The sequence below is a fragment of the Pelobates fuscus genome, chromosome 2 (assembly GCF_036172605.1).
Source record: "Pelobates fuscus isolate aPelFus1 chromosome 2, aPelFus1.pri, whole genome shotgun sequence".
Classification (NCBI taxonomy): Eukaryota; Metazoa; Chordata; class Amphibia; order Anura; family Pelobatidae; genus Pelobates; species Pelobates fuscus.
This window is the reverse complement of record NC_086318.1, coordinates 199,158,809-199,177,811: the sequence shown is the minus strand read 5'-3', so window position 1 is coordinate 199,177,811 and position 19,003 is coordinate 199,158,809. Positions and strand designations below refer to the sequence as shown.

General features: G+C 41.4%; 1 protein-coding gene across 2 annotated transcripts in view; it reads right to left on the bottom strand.

The window, feature by feature from the left end:
- The window catches only part of PLEKHG1 (pleckstrin homology and RhoGEF domain containing G1), a 281,660-nt gene that overhangs the window by 19,095 nt on the left and 243,562 nt on the right, over positions 1-19,003 (bottom strand). For both annotated transcript variants that reach the window (XM_063443092.1, XM_063443093.1), the window contains 3 exons: positions 16,683-16,729; positions 13,856-14,006; positions 7,002-7,133 (listed from right to left, as the gene is read on the bottom strand). In XM_063443092.1, the coding sequence (XP_063299162.1) occupies positions 7,002-7,133; positions 13,856-14,006; positions 16,683-16,729 (330 nt within the window). The remainder of the gene's footprint in view (positions 1-7,001; positions 7,134-13,855; positions 14,007-16,682; positions 16,730-19,003) is intronic.

Sequence of the window (19,003 nt, the reverse complement as noted above, 5' to 3'; positions counted from 1 at the left end):
TAGGAGACATACTGTTAACCTGTATTATGACATGCATGGCCACAAACTGGAAAGCTAATGGTAACTCCTCCAGCTGGCATTTCATAAGTTAAAAAGCAAAAATAACAATTTCAATTTAAATGTAAAAATCAATGCATTATACACAAAAATATACCACATTTAAACACTATCTTCCTGACATAGCTAACTATATACCAATATCACGTTAGGTGAAAAATAACTGATCCATTACATGGAAATGTCTTATGACATTATTATTCTAATGCTGCTTCAACATTCATGAGTGGTCTAGTGGTCACGGAGTCGAGTGAGAGCAGTTTTAAGTCTCTGAGCAGTGCGAACAGGAAATGGCTGCAGCTCTGGCCGGGGCTGAATTGGAGGTTAGAGGGAAGGCAGAAGGGAGAAAGGAGCAAGACTGGGAAGATGGATGGGAAATGGAACAGAAGCTCAATCAGGGACTACAAGGGAGAATGGATTAGCATTTAGAGGGAAGCTGGAGCAGGGGTTTCTGGTGACAGTAATTTGATAAGTCTGCAATGAAAGGTGCTAGTTATATAATCCATACAATATCATGTAACCTGTATACTGCCCCCACAGCAGCCAATATATCCAGAGATGAATCCACCCTTGCTTATTTTAAACTCCCTGCAGTTAGTTACCCTCCAATCCTGCCCAAGTGAAAACTGTTACTAGACCACCAGGTAATTAAGCCCCTAATGAACCACAGATCTACTCTCTGCAGAAACTTCTGTGGGTCGGGAGGGAAAAAATGGTGCGCGCGCACACACCCACCCACCGTGGTTACATTACACACAGTCAACACACACACAAACACACACAAAGGGACAGACTATGTGTGGAGAACAGAGGTTAAGATACTTCACTGAACTCTGAATTTCCACAAATTAAATATGAATGAGGCCAAAGCAGTGGAGGCTAATTCATAGGGGCAGCGCCCCACTACTTTTTATTGCACTAAAAATAAAATAAATAATATAAAATGATTTAAACTGTAGTGACTTCAAATAGTGGTTTCTAACTTTCAGCACTGCAGTTATCACAGACTAGATTTCCCATGATACTGAGCCAGCCATTCATATGGCTTTGTGTCTTGGGATTATAATGTACTTGAAGTGGAGTGTTACTGGTAAGGCATAAGGGTCATAAACCATAAAAATAAATGTTTTATGAGAAAAAATAAATTTTGAAACAAAGACAAACTGGCCGCCAGGTGACACAGTAAGTAATAATAACTTTAATATATTATTCATAGAATATGGGTATTCGTTTAGGGAGAGGAATGAGATCAATAATATGTCTAGTACAAATGAAAGAAAATCATTTTAAATCCATGCATAGTACTATATTGTCAAAAGTAATTTTGATATATCTAGACTTTCACTTTATTGTCAAAAGCACTCAGTCTGGTATAGTTTTTCTTTTTGTTTTAATAAAATCTTCAGCAGTGCTGCTCATGTCACAAACAGTTGACCTCAATATTATCTTGTGCTTTAGAACTCTTCACTTGAATATGCAAATTGCAGGGGTTAATTCATGCCACAGTTGCCTAATTATCAACAAAACTGCAAAAAAAGCACTTTCTTGAACAATGATTTCAACAGATAAAGATCCACTGACAATTATCGATGACCTTGTACTGCATCAAAACAAGTCTTAGTGATTCAATACAGATACTTTATAGACGGACAATTAGGAAGCGTTCAAACTTGAAATTATAATTTTGTACTTCCATCCCCCACATCTGTAGAAATATCAAGATGGCAGATAACCTTCACAGCCTATCATTTTCCAACAAAATAGCTGGATTACTGCAAATGTTTAACATGTTATGGACCAATAATATAATACATCAAAATGGGATCTCTCACTCATTTAGCATTTGAAGGGCTGCACATTACAAGTACACGAGTACAAAAGTACAAAAATACAATCAATACTGGCATAGTGTTTTAAGGGACCAGATTGTTAAATTTAGAGTTTATGAATGGGCTCTCAAAAGACTGAATGAAATTCCACTTCAAAAACAGCCTTTTCTTTGGACTATAAGAAAATCAGAACAGAAGATCAAATATCCCCTCCCTAAAGAGGCAAAAGCCATTATTTTAGGGCTTGGCATCAGGTAACCCTCATTACCGTCCCATACAGGGATTACTGGGCAAAGGGAACATCTAAGTTCCCTATATTTCCAGGTAAATTAGAGGAACACTGCAACATTGGGAAGATTCACTCAGCACAGCAGTTGCTCCCCCGAACGCCGCCTGTCTCTCTCTCACCGGTGTCGATTCCAATGTTTCTCATACAGGAGCATTGGAAACTGGTGTACATGTGCAGCAAGTGGTGTGTTGTATTGTTTTTGTTTTGAAATGTTTTTGTCTCGTTGAGCTGCAACAAGTTCATGTGTAAAACTCTATGGCTGAAGCTTATTTGGATAAATTGGCACTGTAGTTCTCAGTGCTCTGCCCATAAGCAGCTGTGCAGGAGAACATAATCCTTCTAGTGAAGTGCACGATAGTTTAGTAGACCCTAATGAACATCTTGCCCAGATGACTGTGTCTTCAATAGAATGGTTTTGGCGATGCTAACTTATTTTTCAGCCAGCCCGTTGGTAGATATAGACTAACAGGCTTATGCTTGATGACCCATTCCCTCATGAAGTATTGAAATCATCACTTGAAAATTGTTGACCATTGTCTGAGACTAGTTCCTCGCACACACCATGCCTGGTGAGCATTGATTTGAAAACCAATATGATAGTGGACGATTTCAGGTCCTTTAGCTGTACGATTTAAAAATATTTGCTGTAATAGTCAACAATGATCAGGTAGTTTTTCTCTTCATTATGAAAAATGCCAGTGGCTAGCCTTTGCCATGCACAAGAAGGGATACTCCAAGGGATGAGCGGTTCTTGTGTTCTGCCTTTGAAATTCACTGCATGTATCACAAACTTTCACAAATCTTTCAATATCAGAGTCTAAGTTAGGCCAGTACACCAATTCACGTGCCTTTCGTTTGCACAGAGCAATGCCTAAATGTCCTTGGTGAATTTGTTCCAAAACCAGCTACTGTTGACTTTTGGGTATGAGTATCCATTCAGCCATAAATATAAAGCCCTCGTTATTCGACAATTCATGTCTCACAGGCCAGAATGCCTGTAGCTCTGGTGGCAGCTTCTTGCGTTTCTCTGGCCAGCCACTGCACATGACGCGACAATTTTTCTAGTTGTTTGTCCTGCATTGTTTCCCATCTTATTTTTTCCAGTCTGACATCTGATACTGGTACATGTCCCCATGGCCACAATTCCAGATCCGGTTCCTCCTGTACTTCATGTCCAGCTGGGATAGTGTGTCTGCCATAGGGATTTTCTTCCCTGGCTTGTATTTTACAGTGAGATCATATGGTTGTAGTTTCATTACCATTCTTTGGTGGAGTGGAGGAACTGAGTCTAGTGGTTTCAGCATTATATGTTCTAAAGGCTCGTGATCAGTTTCCACTAATAGCAGACGCCTGTAGATGCAATTTTTCACACCCATTTACAATGACTAGCATTTCCTTTTCAATTTGGGCATAGTTGGATTGGGCTGTTGTCACTGCCCATGAAGCATAAGCTACTGGATGACCTCTTTGTATCAGTACTGTATCAGTACTGTACCCAACCCAGCTTGCGATGCGTCTACTTGAAGGACAGTGTCGCAATTCACATTAAAAAAACAAGAAAATTGGTCCAGGCTGTTTACAGATTATTGCTTTTATTTTCTCAAATGTTTTCTGCATATTCATATCCCAAGACCAGCATGCATTTTTCAGAAGCAGGGATTGAATGGGTGCTACTTGCTGTGCTAAGCCCTGTGAGAACTTTGACAGATAGTCGAAAATACCCAGTGCTGTTTCTAGCCATTTCCTGGAGGTTGGTACTTGCATTTTGGTAATGGCTTGTATTTTGTTGAGATCAGGTTTCAATCCTTCTTTACTGATGATGTGCCCAAAGTAGTTCACCTCCTCAACTCCAACCTGAAGTTTGTCTGGGTTAGTTTCAAATTTTTCTCACGACAATCGCTCAAGAAGTGCAATTAGGTTCTGGTCATGCTCTACATGGTCTTTGACATAGACCAACAAATCATCAATTATAACTTCCACACCCCGCAGACCCGAATGAGCTCATTTGATTTTTTTTCTGGAATATTTCCTGAGCAGATGCTACCCCAAAAGTAACTCTTGTAAAGCGCCATCGTCCAACAGGGGAGTTAAACGTGGTGAGGCGACTACTAGTCTCGTCTAGGCCAAGTTGCCAATATCCAAATTGTGCGTCTAGCATGCTGAACATTGATGCTCCAACAAGTCTATGTGCTATATCCTCTAGAGTGGGTAATCTGTAATGTTCGCTCATGATTACCTTGTTTAAGTCACATGGGTCGATGCATATTCTGATTGCTCCTGTGTTTTTCTTTTCTACCACCACCATGGAGCTGACCCATTCAGATAATTCTGTGACTCTTTTGTTCACTCCTAGCTCCTCCATCCTTGAGAGTTCTTGATTCACCCTGCTTTGAAGAGCTAGAGGTATTCCTTGGTGCATGTAGAACAGGGTGTGACCCTTCTTTTATGTGCATGTTGCATACCCCAGGAAGACACCAGAGTCCTCTGAATACATCACTGAAATCATGCTTAATGATAAGTATGTTGCCATTGCTATTGACAGTCATTATCATTTTGATAAGTCCAATCTCCTGGCTTGTCTGCAGATCAAGCACTGCAGGGGCCTGAGTTTCTACCAGAAAAAAACTGCAAGCTACTTTCATATCCATTGTATGCACACTTTGTATGACACCGTCCAATAACACTGAGGACCTCTCCTCCATACCCCATCAGCTTTGGTAGTCTTTGTATTTCCAGCTGGCATTTATGACTGAGGAATTTGCAATATATGTGGCCTGGTATACAATTTACCTGTGCTCCTGTATCAATTTTAAACTTGACAGGTATTTGAGAAGCCCCTAGTTTCAATGTGACCACTGCCTCATCTGCAGAGTGCTGTGTGTCCTTAACAGAGGCAAGGTATATCTGGGAGCTGCCTGTGTCATCATCTGAATTGTCCATTTCATCTATACTATATACTGGTCGTGGCTATGGCTTCATAGAGCTTGTTCCTCTAATAATAATAATAATAATAATAATAAATATAATAATACAAATAAATAAATAATATAAAACATTTTTTTTTAAATAATAATAATAAAAATATTAAAAATGCCCACCCCCCCACCAAGGCTCTGCATCACACTCTGCATCTCACACTGCACTCATACACACACACTGCACTCATACTATACACACACTGTAAATAAATATTCAATTAATATAATTTTTTTAGGATCTAATTTTATTTAGAAATTTACCAGTAGCTGCTGCATTTCCCACCCTAGTCTTATACTCGATTCAATAAGTTTTCCCAGTTTTTTGGGGTAAAATTAGGGGCCTCGGCTTATATTCGGGTCGGCTTATACTCTAGTATATACGGGTAATTTTTAGATTGCAGTTTCAAAACGAAGGGTCACTGCACCAGACCACGTCACTGAGATTCATTGGGTGACTATGGTGTGCCCGGTTTGCTAGCCATCACTGGGGAAACTGATGTGTATTATATTTAGAATTTATTAGCATTGTGATTTTATTGTAGAAGATGGTTGTAAAGTTAGCTGTTAGCATGGAAATGACTGGAATGGGACCTGTGCAGCTTATATTAAGCGGAGTAGCAGCTGATACGAACACTGGGTCACAGGCTGTATCATGTATACTAAGGTTACCAGAGATAGATTAAACAACACAATCCTTACCCCAGCATAAATAAGGGTTCAACTCATACAAGCATGCTTGGTTACAGGTTGTTAACATAGCCCTGATATGCTAGTACATCATTTTAACTTGGCTACAAAAATGGAGGTCCTTTGTTTCTAATGTCTGTCCACTCCTGGTCTAAAAGCAAAAACACTTAACCTCTTCATGGTCCAGCAGAGAAAAGTAGATTTCTGCATGTGTGTAGTACAGTTTCCTTTTTCTTGGTCATTATAAATAGCATTCCTATCTCCACCATTTGTGCATTCAAACAATATTTTAATCTACACATAAAAAAATGTAGAAAATAAATCACAAACCAGCCTTGAAGACTAAATGATCATTTCAAATATATTCCTTTGTTTCTAGTTCATATGTTACTCGAGAAAGGACAAAGGAAGATCATACAGAAAAGACTATTCATGATTTAACCATGGACAAAGGGCAGTTATCCTATTCTTGTCCATACAGATAATACTTTCTGAAGTGTTTTATGTCCAATAAGAACCGCTATAATATGTACCACTAGTGCGAACAACCTGAAGGCTATGTGTGGCTTCTGCGGTTTGTTCCTGTTACTTCCCCTGTAACAGTTCGGAACACAAAAGTGTAATTCTAACGCTATAGTGCCCTGGTCATCATTTGCCCTAGTGACTGGGTACCTGCTGCCAGGCTTAAAAAGTGGAGTTTACTTACCCGTTCTCCCTCGCAGTGCTGTTCTCATGAAGATCAATTATCTCAGGCAATCCAAAACTTTCCCATTGGAAAAAAAATGGAAGACTAAACATCCTGCTGCGTCAGTAAGATGGTCTCTCTTGGACAATGTTTTCAGATGAATGGTTTAAGGGGGAGGTGGGGGCATGGCACACATACCACTTCACTGAGTACCTTTAACCCCTTAAGGACACATGACGGAAATATTCTGTCATTCCCTTTAATTCTAGAAGTTGTGTCCTTAAGGGGTTAAGTTCAACAATACATTGCACATCCCAAAAGTTTACAACCATAGTCTCCAGGCAACATCGCCATATGAATATAAAAGTTGAAGAATCAAAGGTTCATAAAGTTTTCAAGAGATGGCTTTGGACATGTGCAAACTCCATCTCACTGCAGAGAGAGATGTCCAAATAGAAATGAGCTACTAAACCAACCTGAAGCCTGATATCATGTTCATGTTTCCTTTTCATGTCATTAATGTGCCATGCTACTCGTTGCATTGTATCGATGGCGTCCAGCACAACATCATATCCTTCCGTGTCCTTATCCAGGTGATTGGATATTTCCTAATGGGCAAAAACATGGACGGTGATCACATATCAATATGTTTAGCATATACACTGGCTATACTTCGTACTCACACTTTTATTCAATTCCTACGCAGTCATCATCTCTCTATACAGTACATAGCATGCTAGTGGAGAAGAGTTTGAATCATACATGCATGTGTTTACAATAAGCCCTTAGAGGTTTAACAGCCAAAGGCTGATAATCTGTCTGCACTGCAAATCCTATAACAGAGAACAGCATAAATGTGGTCATGCCTGCCCTTTAGTGAACTCAGGAATAGTGATGTCGCGAACATAAAATTTTCGAACTTCCGCAAATGTTCGCGAACGGGCGAACCGCCATAGACTTCAAAAGGCAGGCGAATTTTAAAACCCACAGGGACTCTTTCTGGCCACAATAGTGATGGAAAAGTTGTTTCAAGGGGGCTAACACCTGGACTGTGGCATGCCGGAGGGGGATCCATGGCAAAACTCCCATGGAAAATTACATAGTTGATGCAGAGTCTGGTTTTAATCCATAAAGGGCATAAATCACCTAACATTCCTAAATTGTTTAGAATAACGTGCTTTAAAACATCAGATATGATGTTGTATCGATCAGGTAGTGTAAGGGTTACGCCCGCTTCACAGTGAGATCAAACTCCACGTTTAACGCACCGCAAACAACCGCAAACAACCGCAAACAGTCCATAAACATATACATAGGCAAGTAAAGGAAAATAAAAGGACAGAGCGTAAACCGGACCTTAGAATGGCCGGACTAATACGCTAGAGACAGAGAATGGTCAAAGGGAAAGCCGAGATCAAGGAAGCCAGAAAATACACAATACCGTTTACACAAGCCAAGTCATGGAAACCAGAATTCAGAATAACAAGGGAAAAGCCAAGATCAGGATACCAGGAAAATCAGATTCACAATGATAAAGCACTCTCAGGAAACCAGGAACAGGAAACCACGACAGGGCAAGGTACTGGGGTGAACTAGGGATTTAAATATCACGCGGCGGGCCGGCAGCCGCGACACCCTGTTACGTCCCCCTCATCAGGCCTTTTTTAGTCAAATGTATCTCCCATTGTCAGTCCCTTCGGGATCCATCCCTCATTCATCTTAATAAAGGTGAGGTAATCTAGACTTTTTTGACCTAGGCGACTTCTCTTCTCAGTGACAATACCTCCTGCTGCACTGAAGGTCCTTTCTGACAGGACACTTGAAGCGGGGCAGGCCAGAAGTTCTATCGCAAATTGGGATAGCTCAGGCCACAGGTCAAGCCTGCACACCCAGTAGTCAAGGGGTTCATCGCTCCTCAGAGTGTCGATATCTGCAGTTAAGGCGAGGTAGTCTGCTACCTGTCGGTCGAGTCGCTCTCTGAGGGTGGATCCCGAAGGGCTGTGGCGATGCATAGGACTTAAAAAAGTCCGCATGTCCTCCATCAACAACACGTCTTTAAAGCGTCCTGTCCTTGCCGGCGTGGTCGTGGGAGGAGGAGGAGGATGACTTCCACCTCTTCCCCTGTTAGATTCCCGTTGTGCTGTGACGTCACCCTTATACTTTTTAATTGATTTTGGAAATGCTGCATCCTTTCCGACTTTCCGTAATTCGGTTACATTTCAGGCACTTTCTGCTTATACCGGGGGTCTAGTAGCGTGGACACCCAGTACAGGTCGTTCTCCTTCAGCCTTTTTATACGAGGGTCCCTCAACAGGCACGACAGCATGAAAGACCCCATTTGCACAAGGTTGGATGCCGAGCTACTCATGGCCCGTTCCTCGTCCTCAGTGATCTCACTGAAGGTATGTTCTTCCCCCTAGCCACGTACAACACCACGGGTACCAGATAGGTGACAACAAGCACCCTGGGATGCCTGTTGTGGTTGGTTTTCCTCCTCCTCCTCAAAGCCACATTCCTCCTCTGACTCCTCTTCCTCACAATCCTCTTCCAGCGTTGCCGCAGGTCCAGCAAGCGATGCTGATAAGGCTGTTTCTGGTGGTGATGGTGACCACAACTCTTCCTCTTCACGCTCATCTACGGCCTGATCCAGCACTCTTCGCGGGGCACGCTCCAGGAAGAAAACAAATGGTATGATGTCGCTGATGGTGCCTTCGGTGCGACTGACTAGGTTTGTCACCTCCTCAAAAGGACGCATGAGCCTACAGGCATTGCGCATGAGCGTCCAGTAACGTGGCAAAAAAAAAATCCAGCTCCGCAGAGGCTGTCCTAGCACCCCAGTCATACAAATACTCGTTAACGGCTTTTTCTTGTTGGAGCAGGCCTGACGTCCTGAAGCAGGCCACACACCTTCCTGGCCTGCTTCAGGACGTCCTGTAAGCCTGTGTACTTATGCACAAAGCGTTGTACGATCAGATTACACACATGTTCCATGCACGGCACATGTGTCAACTTGCCCAAATTCAATGCCGCCAACAAATTTTTTCCGTTGTCACAAACCACTTTGCCGATCTCCAGTTGGTGCGGAGTCAGCCACTGATCCACCTGTGCGTTCATGGCGGACAGGAGTGCTGGTCCGGTGTGACTCTCTGCTTTCAGTCAACCCCAAGACGGCGTGACACTGCCGTATCCGGGATGTGGAATAGTACCTGGGGAGCTGGGGGGGTGCCGTTGATGTGGAGCAAGACGCAGCAGCAGAAGAGGACTCAGCTGAGGAGGTTATGGAAGAGGATGGAGTAGGAGGAGTAGAGGAGGTGGCAGCAGGCCTGCCTGCAAGTCGTGGCGGTGTCACCAACTACTCTGCAGAGCCACGCATTCCATGCTTGGCAGCCGTCACCAGGTTTACCCAATGCGCAGTGTAGGTGATATACCTGCACTGACCATGCTTTGCAGACCAGGTATCAGTGGTCAGATGGACCCTTGCCCCAACACTGTGTGCCAGACATGCCATTACTTCCTTTTGCACAATCGAGTACAGGTTGGGGATTGCCTTTTGTGCAAAGAAATTTCGGCCGGGTACCTTCCACTGCGGTGTCCCAATAGCTACAAATTTTTTGAACGCCTCAGACTCCACCAGCTTGTATGGTAAAAGCTGGCAGGCTAAGAGTTTAGTCAAGCCAGCTGTCAGACGCCGGGCAAGGAGGTGACTTTGTGACATTGGCTTCTTACGCTCAAACATGTCCTTGACAGACACCTGACAGTGGGAAGATGAGCAGGAACTGCTCAAGGCGAGAGACGGAGTGGCGGATGGTTGAGAGGGGGCAAGGAGGACAGCAGTGGTTGACGTGGCTGAATATGCTGGACCAGGAGGAGGATGGTGGCTTTGAGTTTGTGTGCTGCTTGTACTCATGTGTTGATCCCATAGGCGTTTGTGATGTGCGATCAGGTGCCTTCACAAAGCAGTTGTACCTAGGTGGGTGTTGGACTTCCCACGACTCAGTTTCTTTTGGCACAGGTTGCAAATGGCATCGCTGTTGTCAGAGGCAGACACACAAAAAAATGCCACACTGCTGAGCTCTGCAATGATGGCATTCTGGTGGTGGCAACAGCATGCGTTGATTGGCGTGCTGTCTGGCTGACCCCGGGTGCCGATGCATGCTGTCTGACTGTGCCACTAGCTCCTTGCGACGACCTCCCCCTGCTTCCAACTTGTCTCCTCCTCCTCCTCTCTGTCTCCCCATCTGAACTTTCCCCCTGTTCTTCTTCTGTTCTAGCGGGCACCCACGTGTCATCCACGGACGCATCGTCATCATCAACCGCTTCACTTGTATCGGACAACTCAGCAAAGGAAGCAGCAGCGGGTACAACATCATCATCATCATCACAGCGTACGTCCATGTGTGTAATGCTGCCTGACTGAGCCATATCCCTGTTATCTACATCCTCTGGCAATAATGATTGTGCATCACTCATTTCTTCCAACGGATGTGTAAATAACTCCTCTGACATACCAAGTGAAGCGGCTGTGGTGCTAGTGTTGGTGGTGGCAGTAGGCGGGCGAGTGGTAACTTGAGAGATGCCCGAAGCTAAGCTGGAGGAGGATGGTGCGTCAAGGTTACGAGCGGAAGCTGTATTAGATTGGGTGTCCTGTGTTAGCCAGTCAACTATGTCCTCAGAACTTTTCCAGTTCAGGGTACGTGGCCTCTGAACACTGGGCATTATTCTAGGGCAAAAAGGGAATCACAGCACCATGACCACGACGGCCCCTGCGGGGTGGCCTGCCTCTGCCTGTCATTTTTTTCTTCGATTAGTGGTACTATGCGTGCAAGCTACTGTGACAAGCAAGCTACTGTGCACTGGCAGAAGTTGGCAGAGTAGACGCTGTAGGCCTGACACACACGCTTGCAGACAACTAACTGCTATTCAATCTATTACAGTCAAAATTGTATTTTTTTTTTTAAATGTACACTACTGTTACACCAGATATGAGTTGCACTGGTGTGAAACTGTGCCCTGGCAGGCCCTGAAATGCACACGCATGAAGGAAACTGACTGCTATTATATCACAGTCAAAAAAGTTTTTGTTTTGTTAAATGCAAGCTATTGTGACACCAGTGAGTGAGTGGTGGCACTGGGCAGGCCCTGAAACACACACTCGTGAAGGAAACTGACTGCTATTATATTACAGTCCAAAAAGTTTTTTTTTGTTAAATGCAAGCTATCGTGACACCAGTGAGTGAGTGGTGGCACTGGGCACAGTATATGCTGTGAACCTGACACACAGGCTGGCAGGCAGGCAACTGCAATAACATTACACAGAAGAAAAAAAAAAGCAGACTGATGTTCTAGCCCTAAAAAGGGCTTTTTGGGGTGCTGTCCTTACAGCAGAGATCAGATGAGTCCTTCAGGACTGTAGTGGACACTGAATACACTAGCCTAGCTATCAATTTCCCTATCAAATCAGCAGCAGTTACACTGTCCCTCCTCTCACTAAGAACGCAGCTTCACAATGAATGTAAAATGGATGCTGTCCAGGAGGTGGGAGGGTCTGCTGCTGATTGACTAGAATATGTCGGCTGACTGTGAGGTACAGGGTCAAAGTTTACTCAATGATGACGAATAGGGGGCGGAACGAACAGCGCATATGTTCGCCGTCCGTGGCGAACGCGAACAAGCGTTGTTCGTCTGGAACTATTCGCCAGCTAACAGTTCGGGACATCACTACTCAGGAAGTAACATTTTCAGTGATTAAAGGGACACTCCACTTCCCAAATAAAAAAATACTGTTTAGTAGATATACACTTCTTAGATATTGCCCCTGTTTGCTATAAAAATTGAAAGTTTTACTTACATTTTTCCAGCACCTTGGCACTGTCCACCTACACTCCTCCCATGATGGAGGAATGGCCGCCTCTGTTATGGCCATATCCAATTATATCATAGATGAGGAATAGGAACCTAAGGCATATGCACAACGCGTGCGCATTCTAACTTTGCCATTGGAAAGCATTGAGATTGGGATATATAGGAACAGAATCGTCTCCGATTGGAAGGGTAGTGGGACATTGCTAAGTTGCTCTGTGATACGAGCTACCTCCCTCAAGAATCCCCCCACCCGCGTGCATGACCACCAAATGTGTTGGTATGTTCCCTGTTCTTTCTCACATCTCCAGCATAGTGAGGAGTTTGGGAGTTAAATCTTTGGGCGTCTACTGGGATTATGTACCACTGCAATAGAAATTTGTAATTTATTTCTTGTAGGTGTAAGCTGGGGTGCGTTTTCATAATTCTCGTGAATATTTGGGCCCAATCCCTATCCTCTACCAGTGATGAGATCCAATCCTTTCCTACTCTGGTGAAGTAAGGTAGCCTCGTACCTAGTTGGGATTGTATCAGGCGGCAACATTGGGATGTTAGTTTTCTAGTAGCGGGCTTCATGCATAGTTTCTCGAACTGTGTTTCTTCTTTTGGTGCCCCTCTGAGCTCAGAAAGTGTTTTAGTTGGTGATATTTGAAAGTTTAGGCCATCGTGGGGTTGTTATTGTCTGTCAGGTCTGATAAACGTTTCAGTCCCCTGTTTGTCATTATGTTGCCCAACAGTGTATATGTCACAGTGTCCGTTGTGGATGTAGTGTGTAGTAGTCCTTTATTTCCTACCGGGAAATGTCTATCCTTTTCATGCCCTTTGTTTAAAACGTTATAAAATTTAATACTTTTTTTTTTTTAAAAGCCTAAAAAACATACGAACCCTTGATTATAGAGAATCCTAAAGCCTCCCTTATGTCTCTGCCCACCATGCTGCATGTGGGGCATATCTACTAAACAGTGAGAACCCAGCAACCGATCACGGTTCTTAAATGTGGATGGGGGGATTGTCACTGTTTTTTGGTAAACATCAGGTGTAGATTAAATTTAATAGTGGTGGTGGACAGGTCACTGGGGGCTCTATCATAAAACATGTATTTTACAGTAGACATTTAGTGACAAGGCTGGAGAAAAGCCCTTTGGGGGATAAAAGAGAAATAATAAATAAAAAAATAAAATAAAATAAAAAGATTTCTTGAGCATACAGGTGAAAGCACATGTCGTTTTTAAATTTCAAAGATAATGATCATGGAGCATGCACTTTTTAGCAGTAATAATAAACAACTTCTCGCCTTAGGCCACAGAGGCTGGAATCAAACCCATGTGTTTCCGTGCTCAGTACTAAGACTTTAGAAGCAGAACCACACCTAGGAACTAATTCCAGGCAAGACACTCTTCCTTTATTTACATTTGGCAAAGTCATTAATTTCACAGGATACGCCAACATCTATTACGTGAAGAACACTTACGTGTAACAGCAAGTGGTACTTCAGAATCCTCTGAACGGGTTTCAATAGGTAAGACCCCAAAGGAAGGGAGTGTTGTAAAACTTCCTGTCGCTCTCTGAAGAATTTTGCAAGTATTTTATTTCTCATACACTCCGTTAATACAGCCACAGACCTGTAAACACAGAATAATGTTGACTTCTCCACTAGAGAAACAATTCTAATGGACTCTGCAGGAACTTTAACACTATTTGTATATGGAATTTGTCATGCTGTCAATTTTCTCTTTACATAGAGGGTCATTAAAAACTAGACAGGTGAAATAAATAAACATAACCATTGAGGGGTCTTAACGGTTTCCAACAAGTATGGTTTTCAATAAATGTGGACTTTAATGATTTGTGTATTTAAATATAGCATAAACTATAACACAACATTATTGCTAGGAATACAAATTTGTATTCCCCCGGCAGTGTAAGAGTTAATAAACCCTTAATGTACTTACCCGATTCCAGCACCGATGTCCCTACGTGGATTTAACAGACGCTGGATGTCCTCACACAAAGCATGAAGACATCCAGCTTCAGTTAGGCAAACAAAAGTCCCCTACCAAGCAGAAGTGCCTCCAGTGGCTCTCTCATTGACAGCCACTAGAGGCAGTCTTAGTCCTGCAATGGCTTTTGGAGTTTCTCAGAAACTGCAATAATTAGCATTGCAGGATTAAGTGGACAGGGTCACTGCACCCAGACCATTTTAATGAGCTGAAGTGGTCTGGGTGCCTATAATGTCCCTTTAATTGTTGCCAAAAATAAATAAATAAAAAGGTTTCTTGATCAGCATATGCAATGTACTAAGAATTCCACTACACTCAGTGACAAATTATATTGCAATTTCTGGAATCCTTGCAAACTTGAATATACAATAGGATGTCTGTGGATCACCTTTACTCGATTTCTTTAATATATTATACTGGATTTCTGAACCACTCGGAGATATATATATATATATATATATATATATATATATATATATATATTCTAAAGAACTTCTGTAAAACTGTCTACTTATGGGGATTCATCTTTAAAAAGAAAAAAAAGCATGGTTGCAAAAATGCACAGTTGAAATAGAAAGCAATGTAGCTAATTAGGCTTCAAGTTTCGAATTTTTCTCTAGACAAAAAAAAAAAATTAACTACTCTGCTATATTTCCACCTTGTGGTTTGGTTGCTATCCAATGGATGCCCTCTCTATTGTGTTTTTGTACCCCACCGCCTCTAGTCTTGTTTGAGCAGGGTCCTCATCAACCTATTGTTGCTGTAACATTTTGTTATGGTATTATTTATTTATAAATATCCCCCTTATAATCATATTGTAAACTGCTGCGGAATACGTGGACCATTGACCATGATTTGATTCAAGGACAGCCTAGATAAATAATTTAATTAAAAGGCTGTTTTTTGCATGGGTTGTTTTAACAGAAAATAGGATTTTATGCCTACATCCATATTCTGTAAACTGAAATTTAATTTCTACTAAAACAGGAAGGCAAAAATGAGACGAAGAGATTATAAATTTGCTATGCAGTAGACACATACAATTGTTTGTGATTTAGTGGTTTATCATAAAACCATTTTGAAGCAATCACATAAAGTTCAGCTTTGTAATACATATGGTGAGTTTTATATTCATTGTTACATCTTTTAGACACAATTGAAGGGTGATGTGAAGGCCATAATTACAGTGCCAATAAATCGCGTGTCTTCAGCACATTTTACATTCAGACCAACTTCTAGTTTAAAATAAGCATGGTAAAACATGCAATCAGATGTGCTACAAAAAAATACCACCAACCAAATTATGATATGATACCTGGTCTTCTACCTTAATGGGACATCCTAATAATTTTATCTTAATGTTTGCAATTAAAACCAATATAATTTCTGAAAAAACAAACAAAAAAAACACTGTGTACATTTTGCAGTTCTCATGTCACTAGTTGTTGTCATTCTGACGGCAACACGGGGCTTCAAACTATAAAAGACTCAATAACAATCTATTTTACGTCTGCCTTTAGCTGGGTGTGCATCAAATGCTTCTCTATGAGAATATTCAATGCTGCTCATAAACAACCACTGGATTGGTGGATCATGCAGATAGCCACCTCCCGTGTTTTATCTATGTGAAGCATTTGATTAAACACAGATTGTGAAGCTTGATTACTGCAACAAGGACAAATAAGTTTGTCTCGTTGCTGAATTACGGATGCGTTTAACTGCGTTTTTTAATGGGTACTGGTCGTGATATATAGAACTTAATCATAAATTATAGAGAATCAAATTTAATCTCTATAATGTGCTAGCAGAGTTGCTTGCAAATGTCTAGATAATCTTTCTCCCTCTTGCCATAAGAAGGCTGTGCTCTGCATGTCTGTTATTAGGGAAACCCTTCTCTGGGCGTCTATCCTGCCTGCCTTCAGCCTAAGATACAGTAATGCATGCGAGGGAACAGAGGTTGGGATCTTTGTGAGAGTAGTAGCAGCACTGAGAGAAAGAGCGAGAATTTTTTATTGAAGCCGTTTTGGACAGACAAGCAGAGACTGGAGAGAGAACAGATATGCTCGCTCTCTCCAACAATGTGTTGGGGATTTTCAATCGGTTATGGAAAGCAAGTCTGTGCATCAAACAGAGATTTCTAGGGGAGGTGTGTATTACAGCAAGTGCGATACCCGCTGAAACATAATTGATACTCTCAGTAAGAGACACGGATAATGCAAATGAATTAAAATACACGTTTTTAATGGTACTAAGGGAAGAAACACTTACATTGTATCTTTAATATTAAATTTTCCTTACCTTGGGTAATTTGTACAGTATTGTGTGTAAATATGGAATTCTTCACTCTGCAAAAGAAAAACCAAAACAAAATGAATATAAATACACATTGGGAGCACATTAATGACATCACAAGATGGTAGAGAAAACCCTAGAGACCTCTTCAGAATTCAGTACTTGCTGCATTGTTTATCTTCCTCACCCCTGTATAAAATAATACTGCACCAGAAACAGGTGTTCCTGGTTTAACACAATAGGATATGCTTTCAGCAGGAGCTGGAAAGGACAGCAGCTGCATGTCATGTGTACATGGGACTGATTGTTATCTCCTGGTGTTTGATACAATTACTCCTAAAATACTTAATCACAATGCCTCTACACTACAGTTTAATGACACCTTAATTTAAGTGGGTAGTCTAAAATGGATTTTACACTTCTTTCATGCTATCACTACAGTTATTCGCTAGAGAACTGCACATTTTGGGTCAAAATAGGCAGACAGAAAAAAAGCTGTAATGGGGAATTTTGTCTTAATATTTGAAATTCCCTTGTCAATGCTCCACAATTCCCAGTTTGATTCATAACTGTTTCTACATAATATAGAAATATTTAACAAAATGATCCATTGCATTCAATGATTCATTTGTTCTGAGATGAGCTTTTCACCCCAGCAAGACTAACTATTTGGTAATTATATAGACCCTCTTATGCAAACAGATCAACAAGCTCAAGTGATAAGGAATGGTGTTCTCTTACAAAGCACTTTGTGTTTCACCTATCATGGAATGAATGTGATCAGTGGGAATTAGACTTTTCAACAGCAAACAGTAGCTTCCACTAGTTGTCCATTTGAAGTGGTTTGTCAGTAAAGATAAAATATGTTAAAGGAACACTATAGCATTTGCAATACAAACATGTATCCTTAATGCTATAATGTTCTACTAATTATTTAGATACAGCCCCCTATGTGAAGTGAGACTGGAAGAAATTAGATTTCGCTTACAACAGAGGAACAGAACAAGTCTTTACAGTAAAAACAATAAATATGTGGAAATCTCTACCAAGAAAAAACAAAAGTTCTGGATTTCTTTTTGGAAAAACAGACAATTCAATATGTATGTGAAAAGATTGATTACCCCCACCCATTTTTGTGGCATAAATGAAAATTGCTTCATATTTATATTTGCCAACAGCATAAAAAGATTATTTTATTTATTTTTGGTTAGACTAAGGACTGGAGTATTTTTTCAACCTCGGTAACTATGGGCTAAATTTAATTAGTTTTCTAAATGGTTTAATACTCTTGAAAAACTTTCCACCATTAAAGTGTACAGGAATTTATGTAGATAAATAATTTGAAAACTGTTTCTAACATTATTGAATAATTTGGAAAGCTTATTAAATCAATGCCAATGTAACAGAACTTAAATGAATTTGACAGATTTTGGCATTGTAGGTCATAATTGAGGAGAGAGCCAACAGAAGCTTTTGCTGAGAAACTTCCATCTCTTTGGGAGATGGTAGTGGAGGTGTGGAATGATACCTTGCAGATCCCAAGCAGGAAGACAAATGGTTCAAAAATGTTTTTACTTCTTACAATGCTAAGTTAGTGCTAGGGTACTCTGGGCACCACAAGCACTACAACGAGCTGTAGTGGCATGGTCCTTGTAATGCTCCTGTTAAAGAGTAGGAAAGACTTGGCAATGTGGAGACTTTACATTCCCAGCATGTATTATTGACCAATAAAAACTTGAATACCAAGCTTTACACTGATGGGATTATAATAGGTTATATAGGGTTTAATTCAGCTTTAACTTTTTAACAGCCAATAGAGGTGTGTTTAATCCTTTATGGGTTAGATAGACAGGACCACTGCATCCAGGCCACATCATTGAGATGAAGTGGACTGGGCAAATTTAGTGGTCCTATAATAAGAGTATTAATGCTCTGTCTAAACGGCATTACAGCTATGGTTAGGTCTTGGGTCATATTTTGTTATTTTTATGGGAAAGATAACATTTACAGAGGTTAGTGCATGGTCATTAAACACAACCCTCTACATAATACAATTGTACATTCATACATGCAGGGAATCAAGACAAGTTTTATGGAGGGATTTCGGACGAGGTTGACTTTCCGTGTTAGGGTCCTTTTTATGAAGACTAGCCGTTTCCTCTGATTATTTTTTTTCCCCTCTCCCTCGCTTTCTCTCTTCCTCCCCCTCACCCCTTCACACCCACCCCACCCTAGCCCCTCCCGCTTACCCCCCACAGTTCAGTTTGTATACTATAGATATTGTATTGCTATAGAAACTTGTACTGTTAGCTCGGGTACGGTGGGTA